Here is a 24,973-nt window from a genome sequence, read left to right as displayed (position 1 = left end):
GAAAAAAATCAAGTGCAATTAAACCTATTCTTGATTAAGCATGAAAAGGTTGAGCATAATTTAATTACTACTGTACTAGTAAGCACAAGTGATTCCTTGGTGCAATATCTGTCTGACTGTCTCTCTGTGGAGTCTCTAACTAGTTGTAAACTTTATTAGTTAATTATGTGTGAGGATTTGAACTTTCTTATCCCTTGTCTTTATTGTGTTACTTAGAGTAAATATATATTTGTTCTTGTCGGGGCATATCCTCCTGTCGGAACAAACTAGCGATGACCCACTGCTAGCGTCTGATGGATAGCATCCCTTGCTTGGTGTACGCATTCTTACACTGGGCTGCGGCTCCGGTGTTGTGACCGCCGAGGGCCGGTGTGTGGGATCTAGGGGTGTTTTCCAACTAGACTAATCAATCTACATCTATCTACATGAATCAATTGACTTTTGCTTTGGAGCATACACACTGTCCACTTAACTGTGTACACAGTACCTAGCTGGTGATACCAACAGTTCTGATTGTTCTTACTGTTCTGCTAGTTATAATTAGGTTAGCAGTTCTGTTAAGTGTAGAGAGAATAGTCAGGTTGGTCGGTGCCAGGTGACTAGGTGGTAGGCAAGAGGGACTTAGGGTAGGATGCGTGTATTCTCGTAAACACGTTCTGACCCAGTTATGCACACGATTCTGCCATGTATCTAGGCACTAATGATCTCAGTGACTTTTCCCTTGACATACAATACTCAGCTGAATTAGTCACCCCTTGTGCTAAAATAGGGCCTATCACAGAGCTAGTCTCATTAAAGCTCATGTCCCGGCCAGTTAGAGGGGAGTTTATGTTCATGTCGTACTACCGAAAGCCTGTAGTCAAAGAATAGGCAAATATCGCGTTCGATCACCGGAGCAAGATGTTCATGGTAACTAGATTCTGGTGGTTCTTTGCCATTTCGAAGCCGAGACGAAGCGAAATCTCAGGCCTGCTCGTCAAGACCAGTCGCAAGCGCACCCACTTGATCTCTCGTAATCTGAACAAGAGATGAAGTATGAGCTTTATATCATCATCCCCGTCGCTTTCGTCCAAGCATCAATGGCGAACACAATCGTGTTAGTTTGATCTGGGTCGAGCTTCAAGAGGGGCTGATAGAGAAGTTGGTTAAATTGTTTCTCTCGGAGAAGGTGATCCAATTTTTGAATCCGTTTTGATGGCATTCAAGACAGCAGGCACCAATTTTCTGTGTCGATCTACCAGCTGGCCCGTGATAGTTATCATGTATTTTTACCACTATCAGCTTCGCCTCGTTTGAAGAAAAACGTGGCACCAAGCAGTCCCCGGTCCGTGAATCTTTGTGCAACTGTCCATGCAATGGTAGACCTCCCAGTCCCTGCCATGCCATTCAACAAAAATATGAACGTATCATCTGTCTCATCCCAATGAGTGATCTGGGAAAGAAACCCGGTCCTAGTCCCTGGAAGGCAATATATCCTCATGTTCATAAACATGACTGTCATACAATGCCCCTTCCACGATATGTAGACGTCCCAGGATAAACTCATGAAGAATAGCTTCAAGGATCCGCCTAGCTTGTCGATTTTGAGAACGATATTTTCTGCCTTCTTTTCATGCTGAAGATATCCACCTAGCTCGGTCCATGAACGTAAATTACCCCTGTCCTTTTCAACTGACGTCTTAAACACCGTAAATGGATGCCCAGTAATTGCAGTGACACAATCTAGGAAATTTCTCCCGAAGCTAGACTTTTGGGCGTTCCGAATCCGTACTGAATAGTGCAGAATTGCCTTGTAGACCTTAATCATTGCGGTTCCCGTATGAATAGGGATATCCACTCGCCCTTTCAGGTAGAATCTCTGTTCTATAAAGGCACATTACGCGAGTACGTTGGCCAGGCACTCCGATGATTCAAACAGTTCATTCCGCGCGCCATGATGCTGCTGGGTCATATAGCGTACCAGCCAAAGAATAAAGATACTAGCCCATCCTGGGTTTCTGGAAATACATACTGTCAAACCCAGCGAACGAGTGGCCAAGCACTAGCTGCTTGCTGTGTAGGGTCAAGCGCAGCAACCGCTGTAATGATTTCCTTAAAAGATAGTACCGCATCGATGATCTTCCGCGAGGATTTCCGAACTATCCCTCTGACTTCTATTGGTTTATCTCGTATTGTTGCTTTGTCACCCGAATGATCTCGTTGAGCATCTCTCTCGAGCTAGCTTTCTTGTCCTTTGACTCGGAAGGGACTTGTATGCTTGACAAAATCTGTTTCTGCTTCTCCTCAGGTTGGTCATAGGCAGTTTGCCATTGGTCTTATGGCTGGAAGGTTCCGATTGAGAGGGTTTCGATTGACGGGACCGTTTGGGTTGCGGTCTGGCTGACATCATTTGACGGTCTAGCGTTTGTCGTGCTGCCCCTCTGGATCCCCGCTTAGCTGATCTGAGCTTCTACCTCCCCAGTCTTCTTCTGTTTTCGAAGTGAATGAATAAACCTTTTTTGAACGTCTTTGGCATTTTCTTCGCAAATAGAAGTATGTCGAGGTGACTAGATGTCTGTGTTTGGTAGGAGACTCGAGAGATTATTCTTAGAGACTCGGGCTGGGGAGGGGTCAACGCCCGAGTCCACCGTCCTGCGAGCTGCTGAACTGACGTGGCCCAGCAACCAGTTTGCCTGCCGGCAATCACGGCCATTTCTGGTACATCATTATTGGAAGATGCGCATTTCCAGGTTTCCACTCTCCGCAAAGCCTTCACCACCCCCGGTGATCAGGAGGATGTTCTTCATAATCAGGCTGGGTTCTCGTGGCGCGATGGTGTCGGTTTTGCTGTATTGCCTCAATAGTACCGAATGAGATGTACGCGCTGCCCAGGGGGATTACCGAATCAGCATACTGTACATTGTCGCTCACCACAACGGCAAACCCAGCTCTTGACACCTTAGGCATAAGTCATATGACTTGGCTCGGTAATCATGTGACTACACGTGATCCATTCGCCGCCATCCAATGATTCAACAGTGCCAACCACATTTCAGTAGTAGGCGGGCATAAGAGTACTGAGCTATCGCCGCATGTCCTGCATCACGTGTCACTGTTTAGAAATACGAATTTGCGCTCTTTGTGTTGGTACTGACACCCGGGGGCTTAGTCCCAGTACGCTTTTGGCCAATTTTCGCCCCCTTTTGTCAAATTCGTTTGATCTTTCTCGGTACTCAATCTTCGGTGGATATTCTGAAATACGCTACGATAGTTTGCGGTCGCCTTGCGAAAGATTTCCCGTTATTTGTAAAATATATATATGTAGCGCATGGTTTCTTCGTGGCCGGATGTGGAGATACTTTGAACACCGGAACTTCATCAACAGGTGTCAGTATACTAATAACATGGGGGTTGAATACGAATTAAAAATTCACCCCTATATAAACACAGCCCTCGATTATTCTTGGCTGATTGCAAGTGATAGCGCGATAACACTTCCAGTTTCCGCAGTCGTGGGGAAAGCATGATCTCCCTAGCACCAGATTGCATACATAACCTGATCTAAAGGCCCTTCGAGATTTTTGAACACCACCGGTCCGACCATTCATATGACCAAAGAGTCGAAATTGAGTATGTAGTATTACCTTGGAAGTCCTACAATATGTGCTGCTTGCATAGAGGCAAGAAGTGGGCATCGTGTCTGTTTGTTGAGCGCCCTCACATAGGTTCTCAGCACTGACGCAAGTGCCGATAAGCAACCCCAGCCCTGTCTCTTGTCAATGCCCAATTTCGACAAAGGCGAGAGAAACCCCACTCCGCGGTGAAAACTCCGCCGTGACCCGGAGCAGGGCAGGCCACAGAGCATCGGGGGAACGCGGGGGAAGAGCACGACATCATTCCCCTAGGGGCAATCCCACGCGTCCGCGACCTGCTGTGAGCGTCGGGAAGACCACTCCCTCCCGCCGTCCTTAGTCACTGCGACTAGCGATTTAGGAGTTGTGTTAGGGAAGGGTACACCGATCTTCTAGAACGCCGGGTTCCTGAAAAATAAGGGCGATCATCGCGGCTCCGCCGCCCAATCACGGCCACGGATGCCGCACCGGCTGCCGGGCCGGTTGCCCTGTAATTGGCAGGAAACGCCGACGGGGGCTCGGCCTGGCAGAATCGATCTATAAGTGTTCACCACGACAAAAGCGATGAATCAGGGCGACACAGCAGATTGTTGGGCGATAAGATGGTGGTGGGCACCGCGTGAAATGATCGGTAGTCATACATCTTCCATCCCACAAAGCTGCTTTTCTTTCCTGTTTCCCTCGTTAGGAACTCTCCCCTCTGTGCCAAACGCTCCTCACCGGCTGGCGGAACCGGCATTGTACCTGATTCGATCCACAGTACGTTGCTCATGGAGAAATTGTATTGCACTGCCCCGCGTTGGATTTGTTTTATCTAATCGATTTCGCCTCCCACGGCTGCTCCCCGGTCACTGCTACCATTGCTCATTAAAGACTAATTGGACTCGTCCTGTCCCTACCAGACCATATCAATTCCCTCTAATCCAACGCCTGGTACGACCAACACTATCAGACGGCCCGTTCAGTCATTGATCGTGGCTGGCTGTTATTGAATATATACACCACACACACACACACACACACACACATATACACACACACCATGTCCCAAAACCTCGAGAACAAGCACATGCCGCTGGGAATCCAGCGCAGCCACAGCCGGCTCGGCGAGCTGCTGGCGGCAGATACCCTCGTTGCTGCAGGTTCAGCAACGCTTATAACGCCCGCGGTGATGATCTTTGACAGGTGTGTTCATATCCCTATCACAGTCGCAAAACAGACCAAAGCTAACACGATCCAGACTCGTCGTCGAAAAGTCCTTCTACAACCAGCCTCTCTTTCCTGCATTCCGCAGACATCTCTGGTTTTCGCTCACTCAGCCGGCTACATTCTTGACATCTCGACCCAGCCTCCTCGTCTGGTCTCTCTATACCGCCACCTTCGCGACAGCGAACATGTCCGAAACCCTCTTGAACAAAGTCTATCCCCACATCGACCATGCCATCGCCGGCATGACCACCTTCGCAACTACTTTCGTGGTCAACTCCTCCGTTGGAATCTGGAAAGATGTCAAATTCGCCCAACTATTCGGCCACAACAATGCCGCCCCTCCCTCAGCGTCTCCCACAGCATCTCCCACAGCATCTCCCACAGCATCAGCAGCAGCAGCGACAGCATCGACAGCATCGACAGCATCGACAGCATCTACCACACCAGCAACACCAAATGCATCCACAGCATCCGCATCCTCAGACACCAAACCACCTCCACCCCCCAAGACCGTCCGATCAATTGGCCGCACGCGCATTCCTCTTGCAACATACTCCGCCTTCCTCCTGCGCGACGGTCTCACCATCTTCGGCTCCTTCAGTCTCCCGGCCATGGTCTCCGCAACCATCCCCGACGCCGTCGCTTCACAAGAATACCTGAAGATCCTCATCGCCCAACTCGCCATCCCCGCATCCGTCCAGCTTATCAGTACCCCCATCCACCTCTTCGGGTTGGACGTCTACAACCGCCCACAAGTCCTCCCGACCAAAGATCGCATGTCGCGCATTAGTCGTGACTGGATCGGCGCCTCGCTCCTGCGCATGTGTCGCATTATCCCGGCATTTGGTATTGGCGGGTTCGTCAATACGGAGGGACGTCTTTATCTTCATGAACAGCTGGACGAGCGCCGGACTCCTTCATGAGGTACTACGCTTTTTCCTTATAGAAACAAATTATAGAACAATATACCCTTTGCATTTACTTCCTTAGTCCTCTTCTTCTTTCTCCCTCCATCACATTGCTATTTCTTGAAATTCGTTGTGTGAGACCCTATCGAACCCCACCAACGCGACCGGCCCGGGTTTCCGCGCTTGGCCTCGGCGTGGGTCCGGCGGGCTACCCGGGCTGTTCGGCGCGGTGAAGGCCTTTAGGGCTTGCTTGCTTTCTTTCTTCCTAGGAAGTACTAGTCGCTTGCGGGGTTGAGGTCGTTCCTCCACCGCATTTTTGACTACGCTCGGGGTTGCGTGAATGGTCGTGTAGTAGACCCGATCACCAGGCGTAGAGTGCCGGAAAGGCTTATGCAGTCAAAAACGCAAAGGAAAAGGAAAAGGAAAAGACTCTAGAGAAATTCCATGCTATTGAGGGTATATTCTTTAGTTAAATACAATTGCAGTTTTGACCACAGAGTTATTATTCATAGCATCAAGGCACACCTGCCATTCCTCCAATTTGAAAGTCTTGCTCACTATCCTGTCAACCTTGACCCACTTTCCATCTGCCCAACATATTCTTCATTAGTAAATCAATCATGCAAGGGATGCTAGACACTCACTAAAATGATCAATAGCCGCCGGAAACTTATAAGTCTGACTAAAGGAGCCATTACGTTGGTTCCCTCCTTGAAGATCTTGTTAGGCGATAAGGAAACAAAATCCTCGTCCCCATAACCCCATATACAACCAGCTTTCCTCCCTTGGTGACAAAAATTGATAGCATCCTCCAGAATCTTGTCGCTACCAGTAGCCTCCACAACAATGTCAAACCCATACGGATGACCCGCGCGAAGCTTCTCCATCTCATCAACGGCAGCCCGCGCTTCACGCGAGGGCTCCACGAACTCATCAGCCGCCCCCAGCGACTTCGCTAGCTCCCTCTTCAGACCAGTGACGCAGCAATCACCGTTCGACATCCACCATTCAGACGAAGCAGCTGAGCGAGGATTAGCCCCGTCGGCCCCGCACCGAACAACAGCACAGACGATCCGGCCTGGAGCGCGATCTTATCCAGTACATGTGCCGCACATGCAACAGGTTCTAAAAAGTGTCGCATCCACATCTGACAGATTCTTGAACTGGAATACGCGATATGCCGGGTACGCGGCATATTCCGCAAATTCACCATCGACCATGACCCCGTGCGCGATGAAGTTGTCGCAGAAAAGCGCTCTGCCTCGCCAGCAGTAGTAGCAGTGTTTGCATAGTTCGGAGTTGTCGGCTACCACGCGATCTCCGACTTTGAAGCCCTCGACCTGACTGCCAAATGCTGCGACTTGACCCACGGTCTCGTGGCCTGGGACAAGCGGGAACTATACCACGGTGTTGGTATTGGCAGAGTGAGAGTGAGAGCTTGACATACTTGGGCCCTGAATTCACCGTCGTGGATGTGCAGATCTGTGCGACACACGCCCGAGGCTTTGACTTTGATCTATGCACCTTGTTAGACGTGAGAGTATATGCTGACTATTGTTCATATGGCCTACCAAGACATCGTGCTCGCGAATCGTCGGAAGCGCCTTGTCAACGATGCTGAATTTGCGAGCTTCGCTGTACTCTACATCTCCGTCGAATAATAGTTTGGTGTCATCCAGGTTAGTCGTACAAAAAGAGCCACTTACCCAATGCTCGCATCAAGTGCGGAGAATATAACAACTCGTGCTACCTATGATGGATTCAAGGAAATGTGAGAATCTGAGACTTGATAATGCGAGAAAAGCCGAATAGAAGAACTCTTCACGTTAATGCAGCCATGCCGGAAATCAAGCAAAGGTCTCTAGTATGGAAAATGGCAGTTAGGTAATGATGGACAATGCCCCGAGACGGGGAAATGTGGAGGCAGGAACCCGCATTACTGGCTTTGAGAATAGATATGATTTCTGGATGGCTAGCCAAAATTCGATGCACGGAGCTTGTCAACTTTGACGAGAGTTTCACAGGTCACGATATATTTAGATGTTAGGGTATAGACACTTCACACACAACGCATCGATGATTAGTCTTATCGGTCGCATATTGTAGCGAGATATAAATTTTATCTTATATCTCGATTTTAAAAAGGTTTATTTGATGGAGTGTCGCCGTGAGCGAAGTTTTACTGGCTTAAAGTGATTATTGTTTTCTGAGTATATATTCCACAAAAACTAAGAATCTTGTACATACGACCATAGGGTGTGGAGAACAGGGCTTCCCGTCCGCTCAGCCGTACTTAAGCCACACGCCGGCAGGTTAGTAGTATGGTGGGTGACCACATGCGAATCCCTGCTGTTGTATGTTTTTTTTTTCCTTTTTAAGGCTCGTTGTCGATATTTTTCTTTCTCTTTTATTTGTTTGCATATTTCCCAGCCAGAGAGCTAACTGGAACACACGCTCGTTCTTGTGCTGGACGATAGAGTTTCGAATATAGGCCGAGATCGGTCTTTAAAAGCCAAAACGGAGCCACCAGAATCAGCCGTGGATAGATAAGCCTTTTGCCACTTTTACCCCACCACTGTAAATCACCCGCATAAAAGCCGCTGACAACACGAATACGCAGGATCGGTCTTCCTTTTGCAAAGAGCGTCTTTTCTAGCCGACCAAAAAAATACTGATCAGGCGACCGCGACCAAAGCAGATGTAAGAGAAGCTAAAAATCTAGAAGACGCACTCATGACGCAGCCGTACGAAGGAGCTTCCGAGCTATTTAGTCAGAGACTCCTCAGATTTTCCTGTGCAAGGTTTTCGAAGCTTCATATTTCTCAAACACACATAGGGAATCATATAACTCGGTTTTCCGATACTAAACACCACCACAATGCCGTCAGGATCCTGCTTCTGCGGAAACCTCAAATATGAATTTGCCGGGGAGCCTCAGGCAATGGTGGGACAACCCGACTACCCAACACTCTTTTAGGGCCTTAGACACTTAACACTAATTTATAGGCACTTTGCTACTGCCTCTCTTGCCAGAAAATCAGCGGCAGCACACACACAGCCAACTTCATGGTCCCTGGCGATACTTTCCACTTGACAACTGGCTTAGAGAAAACATGCACCCAACGTCATGAAACCGGGATGAATCTTACAGTGCACTTTTGCGATAAATGCGGAGGCATCATATACAAAACAGCCGACAACGCGGAATTTTCCGGAATGGCCGTCGTTCAGGCCGGAACTGTTGACGACCTTGATCTCGTGCAGAAGACCAAACCTGCCATGGAGCTCTTTACCAAGTATCGTGCGCCTTGGATTCAGGAACTGGAGGGTGTTGCTCAGAAATCGGAATTTTGAATTATGAGTCGAAATTAACTTTTCGCTGCCTACTTAGGAATTTACTGTCCCGTTTCATCCCATCCTTGTTAAGCTTAAATGTTTAGATTGTTTGCTCCGCCACGTTTTCTACAGGCAGCACAGCCCGCAGAGCCTCACTGTGGGGAATTGGCTTAGCTAGTGCTGACAAGGCTGTCGAAGCCTCACCAGTTAAAAGGCACACCTCTCCCTCCCATATCCCTGAGAATTTGATTCCCAGGCGAGAAAGAAAAAATCCCAAGTATCTTCGAAAATCACCGCAATGTCATCAATCAAAATCCCAGATGCCTTTCTCAGCGGCCCATCAGCAAACCCTCAAGCCTACCGCATCGACTTCGAAAAAACATCACCACCCATCGTCGCATTCAAAAACAACTTTGCCGCCGTCATCGACAATTTCATGACCGAAACCGAATGCAAAGAACTCCTCCGCCTCGCCGAAGAATCCATAACCGCTCCGCAAACAGACGAAACAACCAAAGACCCCTCAAAACCCGCACCCGCGCCAGTATGGGAACGCGCGATGGTCAACGCAGGCAACGGGAAACAGGTCATGTCTGTCGACACGCGCAAGAGCGGCAGAATTATCCTCGACTCCTTTGACATTTCCCAGCGCATACTAGACCGATTACGTCCGTTTTTGCGTGATTTTGGGATCGAGCGCGTTCAAAACCAGCCTACCGTTACGGGTCTTGGGCCCGCGCGACGGAATGAAGTCTTCGCCGTGTCTAGTTTGAATGAGCGGATGCGATTTCTGCGGTATGAGGGTGGTGATTACTTTCGTCCGCACTGGGATGGGTGTTATGTGACGCCAGATGGGAAGGAGCGGTCGCTTTTTACGATTCATTTGTATTTAAATGGGGAGGGGGAGCAGGATATGGAGGAGTTGAGACCTTATTTGAAGCGCGCGGAGAAGGAGAATCGGCTTATACTGGGCGGGAAGCTTTATGATGAGGTGGAGTCGAAGGAGATGTTGGATGAACAGGAGATTTCGAGTGAGGATTCTCCTCAGGTGGAAGGGTCGTTATTAGGCGGCGCGACTTCGTTCATTGATGGATTGGGCTACAAGGATGCTGTGCGTGTGTTTCCAAAGACAGGATCCATCCTAATTTTCTCGCAGAGAAATCTGATGCATTGTGGGGATGATGTGTTTCGGGGTGTGAAGTATACAGTTCGATCGGATTTGATGTATTCAAAAGAGGATTAATCGAAGTAGTTGGCGACGATGATATATCATTTTATTGATACATTCAATGTGCTATTATATGTGGTGTATATCTGTATCCTTCCACGAGGCGTTGGAGTAGAGTGTAATCTACTCCCACACGACGGGTTTATGACAGGTCTACGGAAGGGTATAACAGCTGAAGCTCACTTTCCTTTCTTTCGCCCACGTTCATGCCCTTTTTATATTGTGACTAATCCAACACCGATAAATGAAAGGCTATTAGAAATAAGAAAATATTTTGTGTCCATAACACTTGTTGGAGCTTCATCGACCGTACAAGATTAGGATTGGCGATATTACCAGCCTTGGAGGTAGGCCGGCGACTGTTCAAATGACTCTTCAGCGATCGTTCAGAAGACGGCTTGGGCTAATGGGGCTGTTTTTATGACTGATACATAGGGCGATCAAATTGAAGTACAGGTCTCTATAATTCAGGCGTCAAGCCTAACTGAACTTGGAAAGTGAGCTCTGGTCGCAATACCCTTCCGTACAGGTCTCAGTCAATATTTTGCAAAATGGTCTAAAATTGCCGATCTACGATTATTCTTCAACATGATTTTTTTATTTTTTTTTATTTTTTTTATTCTCCCCCCTCCCCCCCCCTCCCGGCATTTCTCAGAATACCATAAGCCGCTGCTTCGACTGTTTCTCACTGCGAAAACAGCTCGGCCTCCACAAAGCCCGAGCTTAGCAACCGCGGCTCAGTTACGTCATTCGCCTTTGCTTGGTCACCGCAACGCCGAACGCAATCAACCTCAACATAAAAAGCACGCTTCCTCAACAGCTCCAAATGCAAATCAGACCCTCAATTACTACTTCAATTGCGCGCATACTTAAAACCCCATTAACAAAATGTCCTCCGCAAACAACCTCGCCTTCACAGCCCCCATCAACCCAGCGGGCAGCACCCCACTCACGCGCGACCAAATCTGGGCTGGCCTCCAGCTAAAGATTCGCTCCGCCGAGACTTTCGTCTCCGCCGCAATCCAGTCGACCGATGTCCTGAGCGAGTCGACCGACACATCCGGGAACCCGGTAACGGTCCGCGAGGTCCTGTTCCGCGAGTCGCAGAAGAAAGTAAAGGAAGTTGTCACGGCGTTTGAGCCCTGTCGCGTCGAATTCGAGCAGCCCGACGGAAGTCGTGTGAGCAATGTTATCAGTGAAGGTGCGGAAGGGGAATTCTATATGACCTATATTTTCGAGTGGAGGCATCCCGGTATTTCGAAGCAGGAACTGGCGGAGCTTCATGAGAGGGAGAAGAAGATGAGTCGGATGGCGGTTGAGGGGACGATTAAGGTGCTGAGGCAGTTGGTTGAGGAGAAGAAGCTTTGAATTTACTTCTTGAATGTTGAAAAGAATTTCGTTCGTTAATGCCAGTCGACGTCGTCTCGGACGGGGTAGATGTCTCCCCCGTAGATCTCGTATAGGGTCGTTTGATACTAGTGTCGCTTGAGCCTTGGACCTGATCGCTCGCGATCCTTTCATGCCTGTAGCTATCAGCTCTGTCGTGGGCGTCTGGACTTGTTTCCGTCGACTAATCGACAGCCACATCTTCGGACTGTGATCAATGCGTCGCGGAAATATTTCGTTGTCTCCGGGTCGGCGAGAGAAGATCACAGATCCATTCACATGGACTACTCGAATAAGTAGCCCAATCCAACCGACTCAGGCAGTAAACATCCAACTCCAAATGTGCCAGTCCCTCGCACCCTCGAAGAAGCTGCCAGCAGCTCTTGATGTCATCCCAGCCCCACGGATCGTCCATAGCATCCCCCCATCGCGAATGCCAGCTGTCATCAGAGATTGTGGTATCATCATTCTTCACCCGGTCATGCGACGGCATAAATGATATCCTGCGCAGCCATAGCCGTGTCTGCGGACTGATTGCGCGAAGAAAGCCGCTGAGGAGATTCGGGTATTCAAACGCGAAGAAATTCTCGCTCCAGAAGATGGGCGCGGCCTCGCTATAGACTCGCTTGTTGATGAGGAGGACTTCGAGATTAGCGCGTCGTGCGCAAAGACAGCGAACAGAGCGCATGAAGGGGTCTCCACGATCGCGTCCGGCTGCCTCCCAGTAATAGTTGTCAACAGAGGTAGTTGTTAGTGTGTGGCTTGGCCCATTTGCTGCGAAATGGAGATTTGAAGATGATGGGCTGGGGGATGTGATAGCCGTGGATTTGGCAGCGAGCGCAGCTGATGACATCGTTTCTTTCCCATGGACTAGGGCCAGGTCGGGCCCAGTTTACTTTGATTTCATCGTTGCAGGTGTCGAGGTGGGTGAAGTAGAATTTGCAGCATTGGACGAGGAGAAGTCGGTATATTTCGTTGCGTAATTCTGGTGGCAAGGCGAAGAATCTATACAAGGTATTAGTTAGTATAGATCAGCATGGTGTTTCTCTTTCGATCACTCGCCTTTCTATGAACTCCGAGGATTTTGTCCTTGTAGCCCCCGGTCGCCGAGTCGAGCTGAAATAATTTTGAACATGAGCCTTCAGCCTCGCGTTTCGTACACTACAAGGCTGTGGACGTGAAATATGTCCTGGAAAGACAGGCACGATAGAAGAAAGAGACTGATTCGGCTGGGCAGTCAGAGCCATCAGCAACTCCGCAAGTTGAAAAATCCACGCGCCAAAGTGTGGCTGGAACTTTCTTCTGGACAAGGCCAGCTTAAGTACGTCGGAGCTACTAGCAAATGTTGCTGCCTCAATCGCAGGCGAAGCACAGCTTTAAGAAAGGTCAATAATACAAACGATCGTCACAAGGCTGAGGAAGATCCCCGCCCCCACTGAATCAGACACACATCCAGATTGAGTCATAAAATATTGCACATACAAACAATTACCCGATTCGGAGCCCGCATCTTCCCTTTTTTTACTTCATCCAAGATACAGGATTACACTGACTCAGGCGCCGTGATCTTACCCTCCGACACCTGCACCGCCGCGCCGGTCAAGACCACCTCCTCAATCTTCCTCTGACTGTCCAGGCTGACCTTGACGCCAATATCGCTGCGCCGCCCCATCTCCACCCCCTGCACCACATGGTAACTATGGGCCTGTCCGGCTTGGCCCTCTGTCAGCGTCAGGTACGCCGCCAGTCCGCTGGCCGAGCTGCCGGTGGCCGGGTCTTCCAGCGAGCCCAGCATCATGCGTGTCCGGATGACCTTTTGCTGGGTGACGCTGTCGTCGACATCACGCACAAAGAAATAGACGCAAATCAGCCCGTTCTTCCACCCCTCGTCGAGATAGTCGCCGTTCTGCACGGGAACGAGCTCGCCACCCGTCGACGTCGTGACGGCCGCCAATGCCTCCAGCGACGGCAGCTCAATGAAGGTCTGGCTCATGCCATTGACAATCGAGAACAAGGGGAATGACACATCCGGCTTGAAGTACGACTCCATGTTCGGGTGGTAGTAGAGCAAGTCCTTGACGGGCAACCGTGAGGCGTGGATGCGCGTATTATGCGCAATGCGCGCCGCAACAGCCTGCGTCGCAGTGTCTGCGATGGAAATTGGAATCTCGCCCGATTTCGTCACGAGAGAAGTGACTGCACTGCCCGCGGCGACGGCCGGGTCGTGGCAGAGGAACCATGAGGCGGCGCCGATGGTCGGGTGGCCCGCGAAGGGGATCTCGCACTCGATGGTGAAGATGTCGATGGTGCGCTTGGAGGCGTCTTGCGCCGGGTGCACGAAGATGGTCTCGGAGAGATTAAATTCCTTGGTGATGATGTGTTTTTGGCGTTGGGTCAGGGCCGCGGCGGAGTCTTCGGGAAGGAAGACGACGGCGAGCGGGTTGCCGCCGTATGCCTTCAGCGTGAACACGTCGAGGGTGACGAAGCGGAGTTGAGTCATGGTTTGTCCGTGTACACTCGTAATTGCAATGTTCAGTGTACAATTATATATGAAGTTGTATAGTTGCGGAAGTGACAGCTCGAATTTATAATCGCCCGCTTGACTCATTTTGATAGTGGGTCGCCAACTGCGGGTCGGCTATCCACGGCCGATCTCCATTTACTACCATCTATACCCTTGCCCTGGCATCATATATTGCAGATTCTGTATATTCAATCTGACGAGACTACGGAATCACAAAATCCTGCGGATGTCCCCGTTCCTTCCCCCACTGCTTCATCCCTTCAATCAACGCCTGGCTGAACCCAGCATGGTATCGCATGCCATTCTCCGGCCAAGCCGGACGCCCAGCTCTCCAAACACTCCAATTCTCCGCCATGGCACCCTCCGGCGCACGCAGAATGCCCATCGCCACGTCGATAATATGTGGCCGCTCCTTGCAATGGTAGAAAACCGTTGCACCGCAGGTACCGCAGAAGACGCGAGTGACATCGTCCGAGGATTGGTAGGCTTTCGCAGTCCCAATTAAGAAACCATCCTTCGACGGAGCCGGCGAGATATGATCCAGCGCGACAAACATCCACGCAATGACATTTGCTCCACTGACTAGTCGACAGTCGTCGCAGAGATCCAGACATGCGAGCCACTTGCTGGTGTCGGGCGGGACCCACCCCTTTGCTTTCGGGGCTGGCCAGGAAGGCTGCGCTAGGTCGAGCAATGGTGAAGGAGACACCGCCGCAGTGGCATTGGGCGCGTAGTTGCTCGTTCGTACTTTGAAGTTCCCTTGGTAGAACAGGCGAGGGAAGGGCCTTTCCGTCTAGATCATCGATCTGTAATTGGCGTCCGTCGACTGTTGAGAAGATCGCCGCGATACCTCCATCTGGTGATGAATCAGGAAGCATGTGTGCGTTAAAAAGCAAAATATTGTCGTCTCGGTTAGCATCGAAGATAGCTGTGGACACGGTCCATTGTCCGTAGTACCCGCCAATATGGCAGCCACAGGTACTGCAGAAATACAGCCCCGATTTGGAGCCGGGCTCACCGTAGCATGTCAGCTTGTCCAGTCTGGATGGGGCTATAAATTCAGGCTCGACGCCGACGGGCAGTGGCGTGTGGAAGCTGCAGGGCGCCCCGTGGGTGTAGCGGCAGACGCTGCAGTGGCACATGTGTGTTTTCAACGGCAGACAGTCCGTCGGTAACGTGACAGTGAAGTGAGCATTGCGACAGCGGCAGGAAGCTGTTAAAATTTTTGTTGCCATTTTTTCTTGCTGCTCTTCTTTCGGTGAGGCCAGTTGAAGATGGGCTGGATGTTGAAGAGGGGAAAAACGAAGCGGGGAGGGCAGCCTCGTATTCGGAGTCATGCTTAGCAATCGCAATGCAACATACTTGCCGAAAAGTAGTACTAGCAGTAGAATACAAGAACGGATGCGATTATTTTCTGTTGATTTTTCCAGAGAGTCAATTTTGGCATCTACTTGGCTATGAAACATAAAAGCACTACTCCCTAGTACCGGTAGGTATTAGTAGATCTATACTAAATTGTATGTATTCTTCATTCTCTTGACTATTGACCGCCCTGACTAAAATCATACGCATTGCCAAATGCCCGGCTCAGATACTGCTGGCTGACCTCTTCTTTCGACGCCCAATCCACCGGAATTTCTAGCCTCTGCTCACTCTCCACAACTGATTTCATGTCCTCGCAAAACTGCAATCGCATCGAATTGCAATACCACGGGGAGAAATGAACTATAAAAGAACACTGTCAGCATGATCCCACCACTATTTGACACCCAAGGATAAACATACTCATAGCCAGCATCACTCGCACGGCATCTGTCTGATTTCCAACGCCCGCATGCCAGAGTCGCAAATCGCGAAGAACAATTGATCCTTTCGGAACGACAGGCTGGCAAGGTGGCCGGATAGATCTTCTCCTCTCCAGCTCCTCTTCTTTGATCCGTCCGCTCGCACGCTCCCCGTGAAATCCCTCCTGAACATGAATATTTGTATCCTGATGGGTGCCCAGCCAGACCTCCGTCGAGCCATTTTCAGGAGTCATGGTGATGAGCGGGACATTCGTGACCAAGGCGAAGGGGTGGTCCGGATGTTCAAAGTCTGCGTCCGAGTGCACGGGCTGCGACACAGGTGGACATTCGGGGGTTGGAGGCATGGCCGTGTTCCCGGAGCAGAATGTCCATTTGGGTCGGGGTCCCAACGCTGTTGATGTAATTTGAGTTGCGATGGAATCTAGTCGTGAGGTATTAGCTAGCCTGTCTCGTTGCTATCGCAATATTTGTCTGAGTGACCCACTCATGAAAATCTGGGGCTCAAAGTACTCCCGCATTGGAGGCGCATCCTGCTGGAGGTTGTTGGGGTTGTAGTTGAAAGGACTGTTCTCCTTGCGCGCATAGAGAGTGTATGCATCTTCGATCATTTTTTCGTTCAATCGGTCCAGCATTTCATGGGGTACCACGTCATTGACCACCACAAGTCCATCGTGGTAGAGGCTTTGGATGGCAATTTCGAGGTTTTTGGGGTGCAGCTGGCCATTCTGGATTTCTGTGTTGGATGGTTTGATGGCATTGGGGTAGCTGTGAGCTGTCGCGAAAGAGCGGGTTGCCCGAGAGAGAGGCGTGGCTGGGCATCGTCTGACCATTCTGAATATGGAAAACATGTTGCAACAGTAATGGGTCAGGGCAGAGAAGAACTGTCAGCAGGGCAATCATCAGCAGTACTTATAGAATTGTCGGGCGGCCGAATCGGGAAGGTAAGCCTGGCCCCCGGATCCCCCGCCTTTTTGGCCCACCGCCTTTCGCCTTTCGCCTTTCGCTTTTCGCTTTTCGCTTTTCGCTTTTTGACTTTCGCCTTTCGCCTTCCCCTTTCGCCTTTTCTCTTTCGCTACGCTACTTTTGGTGCCATTGTTGACTGCAGTGCATTTGCAGTGCATCCCGGATTCTCGACATGCCCCGCCAATTCCTTCGAGATCGTAAGTGACCTTTTTTACCTTGGCCGCACTGCGATTATTAATAAATTTCAGGTTGGTGAGCTTCGAAGGATCACTGGGGAATTTACAAGTCTAACAAGTATTAAAGTAAAGAATGCCGGGAACGCCGCGTGCGGTGTAAGTTGGTCGTCTAGAGGATACGACCCCTACACTAACCTATAGAAACAGGCGATGGCAAACATCCTACTTGTTCATCATGCCAGAAAAGAAATCGAAGGTGTCATTGGCCGTCAGCAGATAGACCAAGCCCGGCCCCAGAATCGAGTGTCAGTCGCCTCGAGTCCTTGGTATCAACAAAAGACCCAAAGGCTGCCCTGAAAGATTTCGACAACTTTCGTCTATACCAGAACTACGTGTTCAACCTTGCTGCCTGGTATGACTTGAACGATCGCCAACGACACTTCACAGATGTTGTACCCGTTCGTGCCCGCGACAGTCCGCTCCTGCTAAGTGCAATACTGGCGTTTTCGGCCATCAATCTAGCCCATAGAAAGAATGGCGAGGAGAAAATGGGTTCCGTGGCTGAATTCTACCATCTGGAGAGTGTAGAGATGTTGTTGGAAATCACACGCAACGGGCCTATGGGTTATCAATCGAAAAGCGACACGCTGGCGGCAATCTGCTTACTTCGGTCATATGAGATTATATCTGGTAAGTGATGTTTGTTTCGACCTTGTGAGTCGCTTGAGGGATCCTTATGATCACTCGGAACACTCCACTTCTTTGCTTGAGATCCTCTGACGGGGAGCTTTAATAGAAAACCACGGTTCTCAAAACCACCTGCAAGGATGCTACTCTGTCTTATCCTGTGATCCATGTCTATTGATACCAGGTACACCTCTCACACACGCAGCATTCTGGAATTACCTCCGGGAAGATATCACCATGGCACTCATTGAGCGCCGAAAACTAATGATCGAACTCACGGACGACCATTTCGCCAAAACCCGAAAATCGGATGACGAAGAAGCAAATGCCGTCACCGTCCTACTTGGACAAACCATCAACCTTTGTTTCGATGAGAAACCCTTGGACGTCGATCGCTGGATGTCTTTAAATCGCAGCCTTGGCGACTGGGAGAAGAGCCTCCCTGGCTCATTTGAGCCCATTACGGACATGATCCTCCCCCGAGCCGAAAGCAGACCTGATGCCTTCCCACTATATGGCACTCTGCATGGATGGCATGGTTTGTGCTCCTGTCTTTTAAAGGCCAGATTCGTGTGTCTATAAAGAGCTGACTCACTTTGAATTTTCCAGCTGCGGCTCGTCAATATTATAAGACCGCCTCGATGATCTTACTTCTTGCGACTCCACCGGAGTCGTCGACGGCCACTACGGCTATCGGAAATATGAGACAATTTGCAAACTTGACATTAGCTCTCGAGCTCTCAAGCTCGGAAATATGTGCTCTGGCTCTGTCAAGTGAATCTGAAGCTGTGTGGGTCAATTCGTTTGGGCCTATTGCTTTTTGTAAGTTTGGATATATTCCATATGAAAACTACATCGCGCTGACTGAGGGATTCTAGGTGGCCGTTGGCTTCGTGGTCAGAGAAAAAGGGATGCTGTCATCAAGGGCGTGCTGTATTGGGGTGCCCAAACAGGATGGCCTGTTACGCCTGTAGTTCAGTCTCTGCAAGGTGACTCGTAGCACAATTCGAGCGTGCTGGCATGACTCTAGTCCTCCAAGGAATTCACAGGAAAATTAGAAATGGAACAAAAAAGTAAAACAGTGAATTGTCCTGAAGATAGGTATCTTCTTTTATGTGGGACCCGGTCGCTCCCAAATGCCAAACGCCTCATAAGGTCATCATAAATGTCATCCATGAGCTTTACTCCGAATCACTCTCAATCACAAAGCCACCACGCATGCGACGGGATGAGACCACAGGCACATCTTCCTCATCATCATCCGCATTGGCTTCAGCAGCCTGAGCCTTAGACTTGCGTTCCCGGCTAAAGACAAGATCGTCGTCAAAATCAAGGTCATCCTCTGCAGATGTAAGAAGGGTATGATCCTCCTCTTCACGAGCTCCACGACTCGTTGATGCATCCTGCCGAGACCGAAAGTATTGATCTTCCATATCCGCCATAAGGATATCATCGTCATCATCAACACTTGCAACGGATCCGGATCCATGCCGTGGACGTTTGGGCTCCGCGGTCGCTGCTGACTTGCCAGTATCGTTCTTACGTTTCTTTGCGCCGGCTTTTTTCTTCCCTTTCCCGCCAGCTTCTTCCAGTCGTCCAGTCAACAGAGCTTTCTTGACGTTTTCCGCTTGCTTCTTCCGTCGTAGCTCTTCGAGGCGGAAGAATTCCCGATTGGATTCTTCGTCACTATCCTCGTCACTGGCATGAATGAAAAGATCACTCTTGATCTTAGCTTGACGGGCCAAGGCATTAGTGAGGCGTGCTTCGCGACGTGCCTCCAGGACTTCCTCATCTAAAGGCTCTTTCTCCGAGTTGTCCTTCTTCTTGCTCCTCTTGCGCTTCTTTTTGAGATCGTCCAGTGCGTTGGACTTGGATCGTGGGTTCGGCGGGAACAAAATACCATCTGGAACCTCATCCTCGCCCTCGGAGTCGGAACCAAAGTTGACGTTAAGATTTGCCTGTTCGAGGCTATGGCGAGCAGAGCCATTTTTGCGGCGAAGCATATTCCGAGGATCCTCATCCGTTCCCTTGGGGATGGGATTCGCGATTGACTTGCTCAGTCTCGCAGCCGCTTCACGAAGCTCAACAGACGACATCCGCGACGGAACAATCCAGGAGGCGCCGGGTATATCCTCAACACCAAGTCTCTCGAATCCGGCGCTGTTCATGAGAAGACGGAGCTTTGCATTTGCAAACAAGGCATTCTCAACGAATTCGTCGCGAGGTTTGACGGCTATATCAGTGTTAGCAATTGATCCCATGAGTCGATATTGATGTGAAAATGTCAAACGTACGAATCAAAGGGTTAGGGGCATTGGCAGCTTCCGGATTCTCTGCGCGACGAGCCTCATACTCGTCTTCCCAGGCCCCTCGTTCAGAAGCGGCTGAATTCAAAGTATCAACAACCCATTCCACAAGATCTCCTCGTCCATCCAGAACGAGTGCGCCAGTAACAATTCCTAATTTTGCTTCTCGAGTGGTGGCGTCTTTTGACATTATTTCAAGTTCTGCTGGAGCTCGCTTCGCCGTAGACAGTGTTTGCCTTTCATGTCCGTATTCGAGATAGAAAACAGTCGAGTTCATTTTGCTGAATAGGAGCTCGGTGATCAAAGCGGGACGCTGGTCGATCTTCTTGACCAGCCGTCGAATGATTTGGCGAACCAATTCCTCCCACTCTTTGAAGATTGGTTTGCTGTTGTCCATTGCACCAGGGCCTTTGATCATTCGATGGAAAAGGTTGATAATATCCAAGCGGAAGAGAAGCACAGTCATCTCATGTTTGAACGCAATGCGATAGAAATAACGATGCGCACGTTTCAGTTGCTCCGAATTCAACTCCCGGTAGAATTCGGTGAATGCAACAAATGTATCCACGCAGCTTTGAACACAGAATTTAGCTGCAAAGCGCTTGAAATCAAAAGCTCGCTCTTTGCTGACTTGAGCAGCGTCTTCCATCTCCTCGTCTTCGGACTTCTGTTCTTCATCATTTCCTGCCCCTTCTTGCCCGGCAGTCTGTTCGGCCTTCTTCTTGCGCCTGGCTTTGCGTCGAGATCTGATTTGCATGTCGGAATTTTCTTTGGAATAGCGCTCCAGCATTCGAAGGAAAACATGGGTAAGTTCCGTGGCAGCATCAAGATAGCCGAATCCTTGATCCTTGTACCCACGCACTATGGCAAGGACTCTGTCGTGCGTAGTCTCTTCATAAAAGATTCGATTTTGGATATTTTCGGCAATTTCTTGGTCCTCTTCAATGGGTGATGCATTCATTTCCTGAACGGTCAGGAGGATTTGAGTGAAACATCGCATTTGGGCGTTCAAGTCATCCCACTCCTTATTGTCGAAGCTTGATTGCATGGCTCGATTCAGTGTGATGAAAGTTTCCTGATTCAAGACTCCAGCAACAAGGCCATAACTATCAGGCTCTGTGTCTTTCGCCTTTTTCCCTTCCTGGACACGCTTTTTCATCTGCGAGGCCCGGCGAGCGCGTTCCGCCTCAAGGAACCAGCCGACAGTATAGAAAAATTGACGAGTGTTGATATCGAGAACTCTTTCAGCTTCGCGCTCAATGGCCTTCCGCACGTGGGTAAATAGAGGATTAAAGCCGGAATCCAAAAACTCCTCGACGAATGTCTTCAGATTCTTTGAGGCAGAGGAAGAGAGGTGTGCGGGCATGTTGAAGTTGTTGTTCTGAACAACGTCTTCTTTTCTTCGGCGATGGCGAGGCTTGTTCCACTTCTTGCTTTGGTCCATCTTGTGGAGGGTGGTCTGGTCATCCCGCAAAACATCCTGTCCCGAAACAGTAGAAACCTTCGCATCGTCTCGCTTTACCCAAATCATAGTTCCAAAACGACCGTGTCGTGTGGGTGCGTTCTTTGCATATTCTCTCCGAACCAGGGATTCCTTCTGCAGCAAGTCGCCCAGCTCATCCGTCCGCTTGGCCTTTCTTTGATCGTCGTCCATGAACAGTTTTTCGGCATTTACACCTTTCACCAGGTGGAACAAGATCTCCAACAGGACCACATCCTGCATGTTGAAATCGTCGCCGACATTCGAACACATCGTCAAAATAAGAGCGAAAGCATCCTGTTCCTGGAATGCATTTATGGTAGCCGACCTCGAAGTCTCTTCCTCCTCGCCTTCTGCTGCGAGCCGTGCATTGGTCGAGATAATTGCGATATTGCGCAGGAAGTAGAGCATCAACTTCAAAATTCCTTCATCTCGGCCCTCGCGCTCGGATCTGGGGACTGCCATACTCGGCAGGGCGATTCGGATGACAGCGCGCAGGAGATTCGAACCGCCCTGCTTAAGGACACCGCGTTTGTATTGAACCTGCGTTTGCTGGAGATATGGGGTGTGACGGTGGTGATTGACAGTCATCTGGCTATGGAATTCGATCGGCCAGGTCAGAGGCACGAGGAGTTCCACTGTTTCCACATTAGCTGTTTTCCTTTGCAACAAATCCCAGGGAACCATCACACTCTTAACTTACAGCATGCCAGAGCAATTCGTGTCAAATGTTTGCTCTTCTGACCGCTAGCCCACCAGATCGACAGAATCGGAAGCAGATCACCATTAACCAAGTTCGCTTCTCCAAGGCATCTGGCCACGTCCATTCGATTGTTCTTCTCATCGTACAACTTCAGCCATCGCTTTATATCACGCAGACATGCTAGAGCATCGTCTCCCAGCACGTATCGGTCTATATCTTCGCCATTGAATCCTCCTAGCTAATCGACCACGCGCGTTAGTAGATGTATGGCCACTTCGATCACCAGGGACGGGCACACTCACAGCTGTGACCAGACTGTACACATAACCGCGCACATCCGGATCCACGACCTGGACATCATGGCCGATCGCGACCGCCTCCTGCTCCATGGTGGGATGGTGGGTTCTGAATCGCAGGAGGTAATTACATCTCAAATGGGAAACGCGTCTCGACGCGTTCCGCCTCGGCGATTCGGAGAAACGGTGACACCGCCGGAGCCGAAGATAGCCGATGACGTCGGACCGCCCAGCGGCACGTGAATATCTATAACTGCCCTTTCGCTCCTGATTGTCCTTTCTTGTCTCTTGTCCATCCTTCAAGTCCGTCCGCAGCCATGTTCGCCTCCTCTCTTCGTTCCGTCTGTCGCAATGGCCTGGCAGGGGCCCGCGGCTTCAGCTCTACCGCCGCCGCCAGCGCTGCCGAGGTTAAGTCCCTCGGTGTGATCGGTGCCGGTCAAATGGTCAGTCGCATTGTCGCATAGGGAGATTCAGGGGTTCTAACAGGCTATTCTAGGGTCTTGGAATTGCTCTGGTTGCTGCACAAAAGGCCAAAGTTCCTGTGACTTTGATCGACAACTCCCAGGCATCATTGGACAAGGGCCTCAAGTTCGCCGGTAATTCACTCCAGTCCCGCCGCCCGCATAGTCTAGACTTGGACCGTTGTTGGGGTAGTGCAGACTTAAAGAACCTGACAACTAATGCTGGCCTACTGGGTTATAGACAAGCTTCTTGACAAGGATGTCTCGAAGGAGCGTATTACCCGAGAGGCCGCCGATGCTGCTCGTGGCCTCCTTACGCCCAGCACCAAGATGGACGACCTCTCCTCCGTAGATTTTGTGATTGAAGCTGTCCCCGAGATTGTCGACCTCAAGCAGAAGATCTTCACCAACCTCGCCCAGATTGCGCCCAAACATGCCATCCTGGCCACCAACACATCGTCCATCTCCATCACCAAGATCGCGGCTGCCACGACCACTGACCCAACGGATCTGCAGGCTCCGTCCCGAGTCATTTCGACCCACTTCATGAACCCCGTCCCCGTTCAGAAGGGTGTCGAGATCATTCGCGGTCTGCAGACCTCCCAGGAGACAATGGACACGGCGATTGCCTTTGTGCAACGCATGGGCAAGGTGGCTTCCGTCTCCGCTGACTCGCCTGGTTTCCTTGCTAATCGCATCCTGATGCCGTACATCAACGAGGCTGTGATTTGTCTCGAGACTGGCGTTGGTGGCCGTGAAGACATTGACAACATCATGAAGACTGGTACCAATGTCCCCATGGGTCCTCTGACGCTGGCGGACTTCATTGGTCTCGATACATGCCTGGCTATCATGAATGTTCTGCACCAGGAGACTGGTGACAGCAAGTATAGACCTGCCGGCCTTCTGCGCCGCATGGTGGATGCTGGCTGGATGGGCAAGAAGACTGGCAAGGGCTTCTACGACTACTGATAGCCTTCCGGCCAGTATGATGTTGATGAGCAAAAATCATTATTTATTCTTTGCGATATATACCTTTTGTATCCTATCATCCTACGTGGTCCCAATCAATGTATAACCATTCTTGGTGTGATTCGACCGCACGACAGTCTCAGCCTGAAAGATCTGTTCAATAGATTCATCCATTGGCTAGGTGAAACCCATAATTCAGAAGTTTGAATTGGTCTCCCTCACTTCTACATCCACGGTTTCTGCTGCCCTCTGAGCTTGTTCGTAGGCATCAAGAAGAAGAGCCTCTTGATAATCATTCCCTTCATTCCCACCAGCAGCACCCATGCCATTGAAAACGGGGTTGCCTCCTCGGCAAAGACAACCTGCATATGGATTGCCACAGTTATAGCTTCGAAGAAGAACACATGTAAGTCACCGTCCCATCTTCGAAATGGGAAGTTAACTTACCAAAACTCCGCGCCGCATAGGCATCTTACATGTGAGCATCCGCCACTCTTTGAAACCATAGCATGGCACCGATAACACCTCTGCCAGTGATGGCGCCGAGCGAGTTTCATCAACCCTCCCATTCCAGGTCCTTCGGGGCATTCAATATTCCCATGGACCAGATCTCGACACAAGGAGCATATCAAGGACCGGCATCCAGGGCATCTCTGGTACTTGGATGATGGCTTCAGGTATTTTGGTCGAATCCACCGTCGACACTTCGCACGGGGACAATACCACCGCTGCTCTGGAGGGACTGCTTGTTCTTCCAATCGATATGCGTAGAGTCGCTTCTCCATCGTGCTCAGCGTCGGGGCGAGTAGCTTTTTGGGTATGCCTTTTCCACAGCACTGAACTGGAAGCATGTACAGGCTCCCCAGGGACGTCAAGGCCATCATGCGTAAACACGAATGGCAATATTGGTGCTCGCAAGGTG

The 24,973-nt window shown here is 50.3% G+C and overlaps 12 protein-coding genes across 12 annotated transcripts; 6 read left to right on the top strand and 6 right to left on the bottom strand.

Moving 5' to 3' along the window:
- Positions 1-4,653: 4,653 nt before the first annotated feature.
- Positions 4,654-5,743, top strand: N7532_009155 (uncharacterized protein; the record flags this gene model as incomplete). Its single annotated transcript, XM_056621646.1, has 2 exons — positions 4,654-4,796; positions 4,852-5,743. 2 exons carry the CDS (start codon positions 4,654-4,656, stop codon positions 5,741-5,743), a joined length of 1,035 nt encoding a protein of 344 aa, XP_056472452.1.
- A 90-nt stretch (positions 5,744-5,833) lies between these two features.
- On the bottom strand, positions 5,834-7,447 carry N7532_009154 (uncharacterized protein; the record flags this gene model as incomplete). The annotated part of the gene is made up of 6 exons (XM_056621645.1): positions 5,834-6,115; positions 6,373-6,806; positions 6,849-7,125; positions 7,176-7,244; positions 7,300-7,370; positions 7,435-7,447. The coding sequence occupies 6 exons, from the start codon at positions 7,445-7,447 to the stop codon at positions 5,834-5,836; spliced, it is 1,146 nt and encodes a 381-aa protein (XP_056472451.1).
- Positions 7,448-8,606: 1,159 nt separating this feature from the next.
- N7532_009153 (GFA family protein) lies at positions 8,607-9,082 on the top strand (the record flags this gene model as incomplete). The annotated part of the gene is made up of 2 exons (XM_056621644.1): positions 8,607-8,672; positions 8,735-9,082. 2 exons carry the CDS (start codon positions 8,607-8,609, stop codon positions 9,080-9,082), a joined length of 414 nt encoding a protein of 137 aa, XP_056472450.1.
- A 280-nt stretch (positions 9,083-9,362) lies between these two features.
- N7532_009152 (uncharacterized protein) lies at positions 9,363-10,307 on the top strand (the record flags this gene model as incomplete). Its single annotated transcript, XM_056621643.1, has 1 exon — positions 9,363-10,307. One exon carries the CDS (start codon positions 9,363-9,365, stop codon positions 10,305-10,307), a length of 945 nt encoding a protein of 314 aa, XP_056472449.1.
- An 873-nt stretch (positions 10,308-11,180) lies between these two features.
- On the top strand, positions 11,181-11,660 carry N7532_009151 (SRPBCC family protein; the record flags this gene model as incomplete). Its single annotated transcript, XM_056621642.1, has 1 exon — positions 11,181-11,660. The coding sequence occupies one exon, from the start codon at positions 11,181-11,183 to the stop codon at positions 11,658-11,660; it is 480 nt and encodes a 159-aa protein (XP_056472448.1).
- A 35-nt stretch (positions 11,661-11,695) lies between these two features.
- Positions 11,696-12,366, bottom strand: N7532_009150 (uncharacterized protein; the record flags this gene model as incomplete). Its single annotated transcript, XM_056621641.1, has 3 exons — positions 11,696-11,767; positions 11,791-11,843; positions 11,958-12,366. 3 exons carry the CDS (start codon positions 12,364-12,366, stop codon positions 11,696-11,698), a joined length of 534 nt encoding a protein of 177 aa, XP_056472447.1.
- An 855-nt stretch (positions 12,367-13,221) lies between these two features.
- N7532_009149 (PhzF family phenazine biosynthesis protein) lies at positions 13,222-14,178 on the bottom strand (the record flags this gene model as incomplete). The annotated part of the gene is made up of 1 exon (XM_056621640.1): positions 13,222-14,178. One exon carries the CDS (start codon positions 14,176-14,178, stop codon positions 13,222-13,224), a length of 957 nt encoding a protein of 318 aa, XP_056472446.1.
- Positions 14,179-14,404: 226 nt separating this feature from the next.
- Positions 14,405-15,344, bottom strand: N7532_009148 (uncharacterized protein; the record flags this gene model as incomplete). Its single annotated transcript, XM_056621639.1, has 2 exons — positions 14,405-14,784; positions 14,846-15,344. 2 exons carry the CDS (start codon positions 15,342-15,344, stop codon positions 14,405-14,407), a joined length of 879 nt encoding a protein of 292 aa, XP_056472445.1.
- A 398-nt stretch (positions 15,345-15,742) lies between these two features.
- N7532_009147 (uncharacterized protein) lies at positions 15,743-16,837 on the bottom strand (the record flags this gene model as incomplete). Its single annotated transcript, XM_056621638.1, has 3 exons — positions 15,743-15,927; positions 15,988-16,398; positions 16,492-16,837. 3 exons carry the CDS (start codon positions 16,835-16,837, stop codon positions 15,743-15,745), a joined length of 942 nt encoding a protein of 313 aa, XP_056472444.1.
- A 305-nt stretch (positions 16,838-17,142) lies between these two features.
- On the top strand, positions 17,143-18,833 carry N7532_009146 (Zn(II)2Cys6 transcription factor domain-containing protein; the record flags this gene model as incomplete). Its single annotated transcript, XM_056621637.1, has 7 exons — positions 17,143-17,167; positions 17,219-17,222; positions 17,274-17,302; positions 17,354-17,836; positions 18,018-18,371; positions 18,443-18,655; positions 18,712-18,833. The coding sequence occupies 7 exons, from the start codon at positions 17,143-17,145 to the stop codon at positions 18,831-18,833; spliced, it is 1,230 nt and encodes a 409-aa protein (XP_056472443.1).
- Positions 18,834-19,014: 181 nt separating this feature from the next.
- Positions 19,015-22,711, bottom strand: tof1 (putative DNA repair protein (Tof1); the record flags this gene model as incomplete). Its single annotated transcript, XM_056621636.1, has 4 exons — positions 19,015-20,066; positions 20,128-22,257; positions 22,323-22,560; positions 22,625-22,711. The coding sequence occupies 4 exons, from the start codon at positions 22,709-22,711 to the stop codon at positions 19,015-19,017; spliced, it is 3,507 nt and encodes a 1,168-aa protein (XP_056472442.1).
- Positions 22,712-22,935: 224 nt separating this feature from the next.
- Positions 22,936-24,051, top strand: N7532_009144 (3-hydroxyacyl-CoA dehydrogenase family protein; the record flags this gene model as incomplete). Its single annotated transcript, XM_056621635.1, has 3 exons — positions 22,936-23,061; positions 23,115-23,214; positions 23,321-24,051. The coding sequence occupies 3 exons, from the start codon at positions 22,936-22,938 to the stop codon at positions 24,049-24,051; spliced, it is 957 nt and encodes a 318-aa protein (XP_056472441.1).
- Between the last annotated feature and the right edge of the window lie 922 nt (positions 24,052-24,973).

The sequence above is a fragment of the Penicillium argentinense genome, assembly GCF_028826775.1.
Source record: "Penicillium argentinense strain IBT 30761 chromosome Unknown utg000009l_segment0_segment0, whole genome shotgun sequence".
Taxonomy (NCBI): Eukaryota; Fungi; Ascomycota; class Eurotiomycetes; order Eurotiales; family Aspergillaceae; genus Penicillium; species Penicillium argentinense.
The sequence above is the reverse complement of the archived record's forward strand: the minus strand, read 5'-3'. Positions and strand labels throughout refer to the sequence as shown.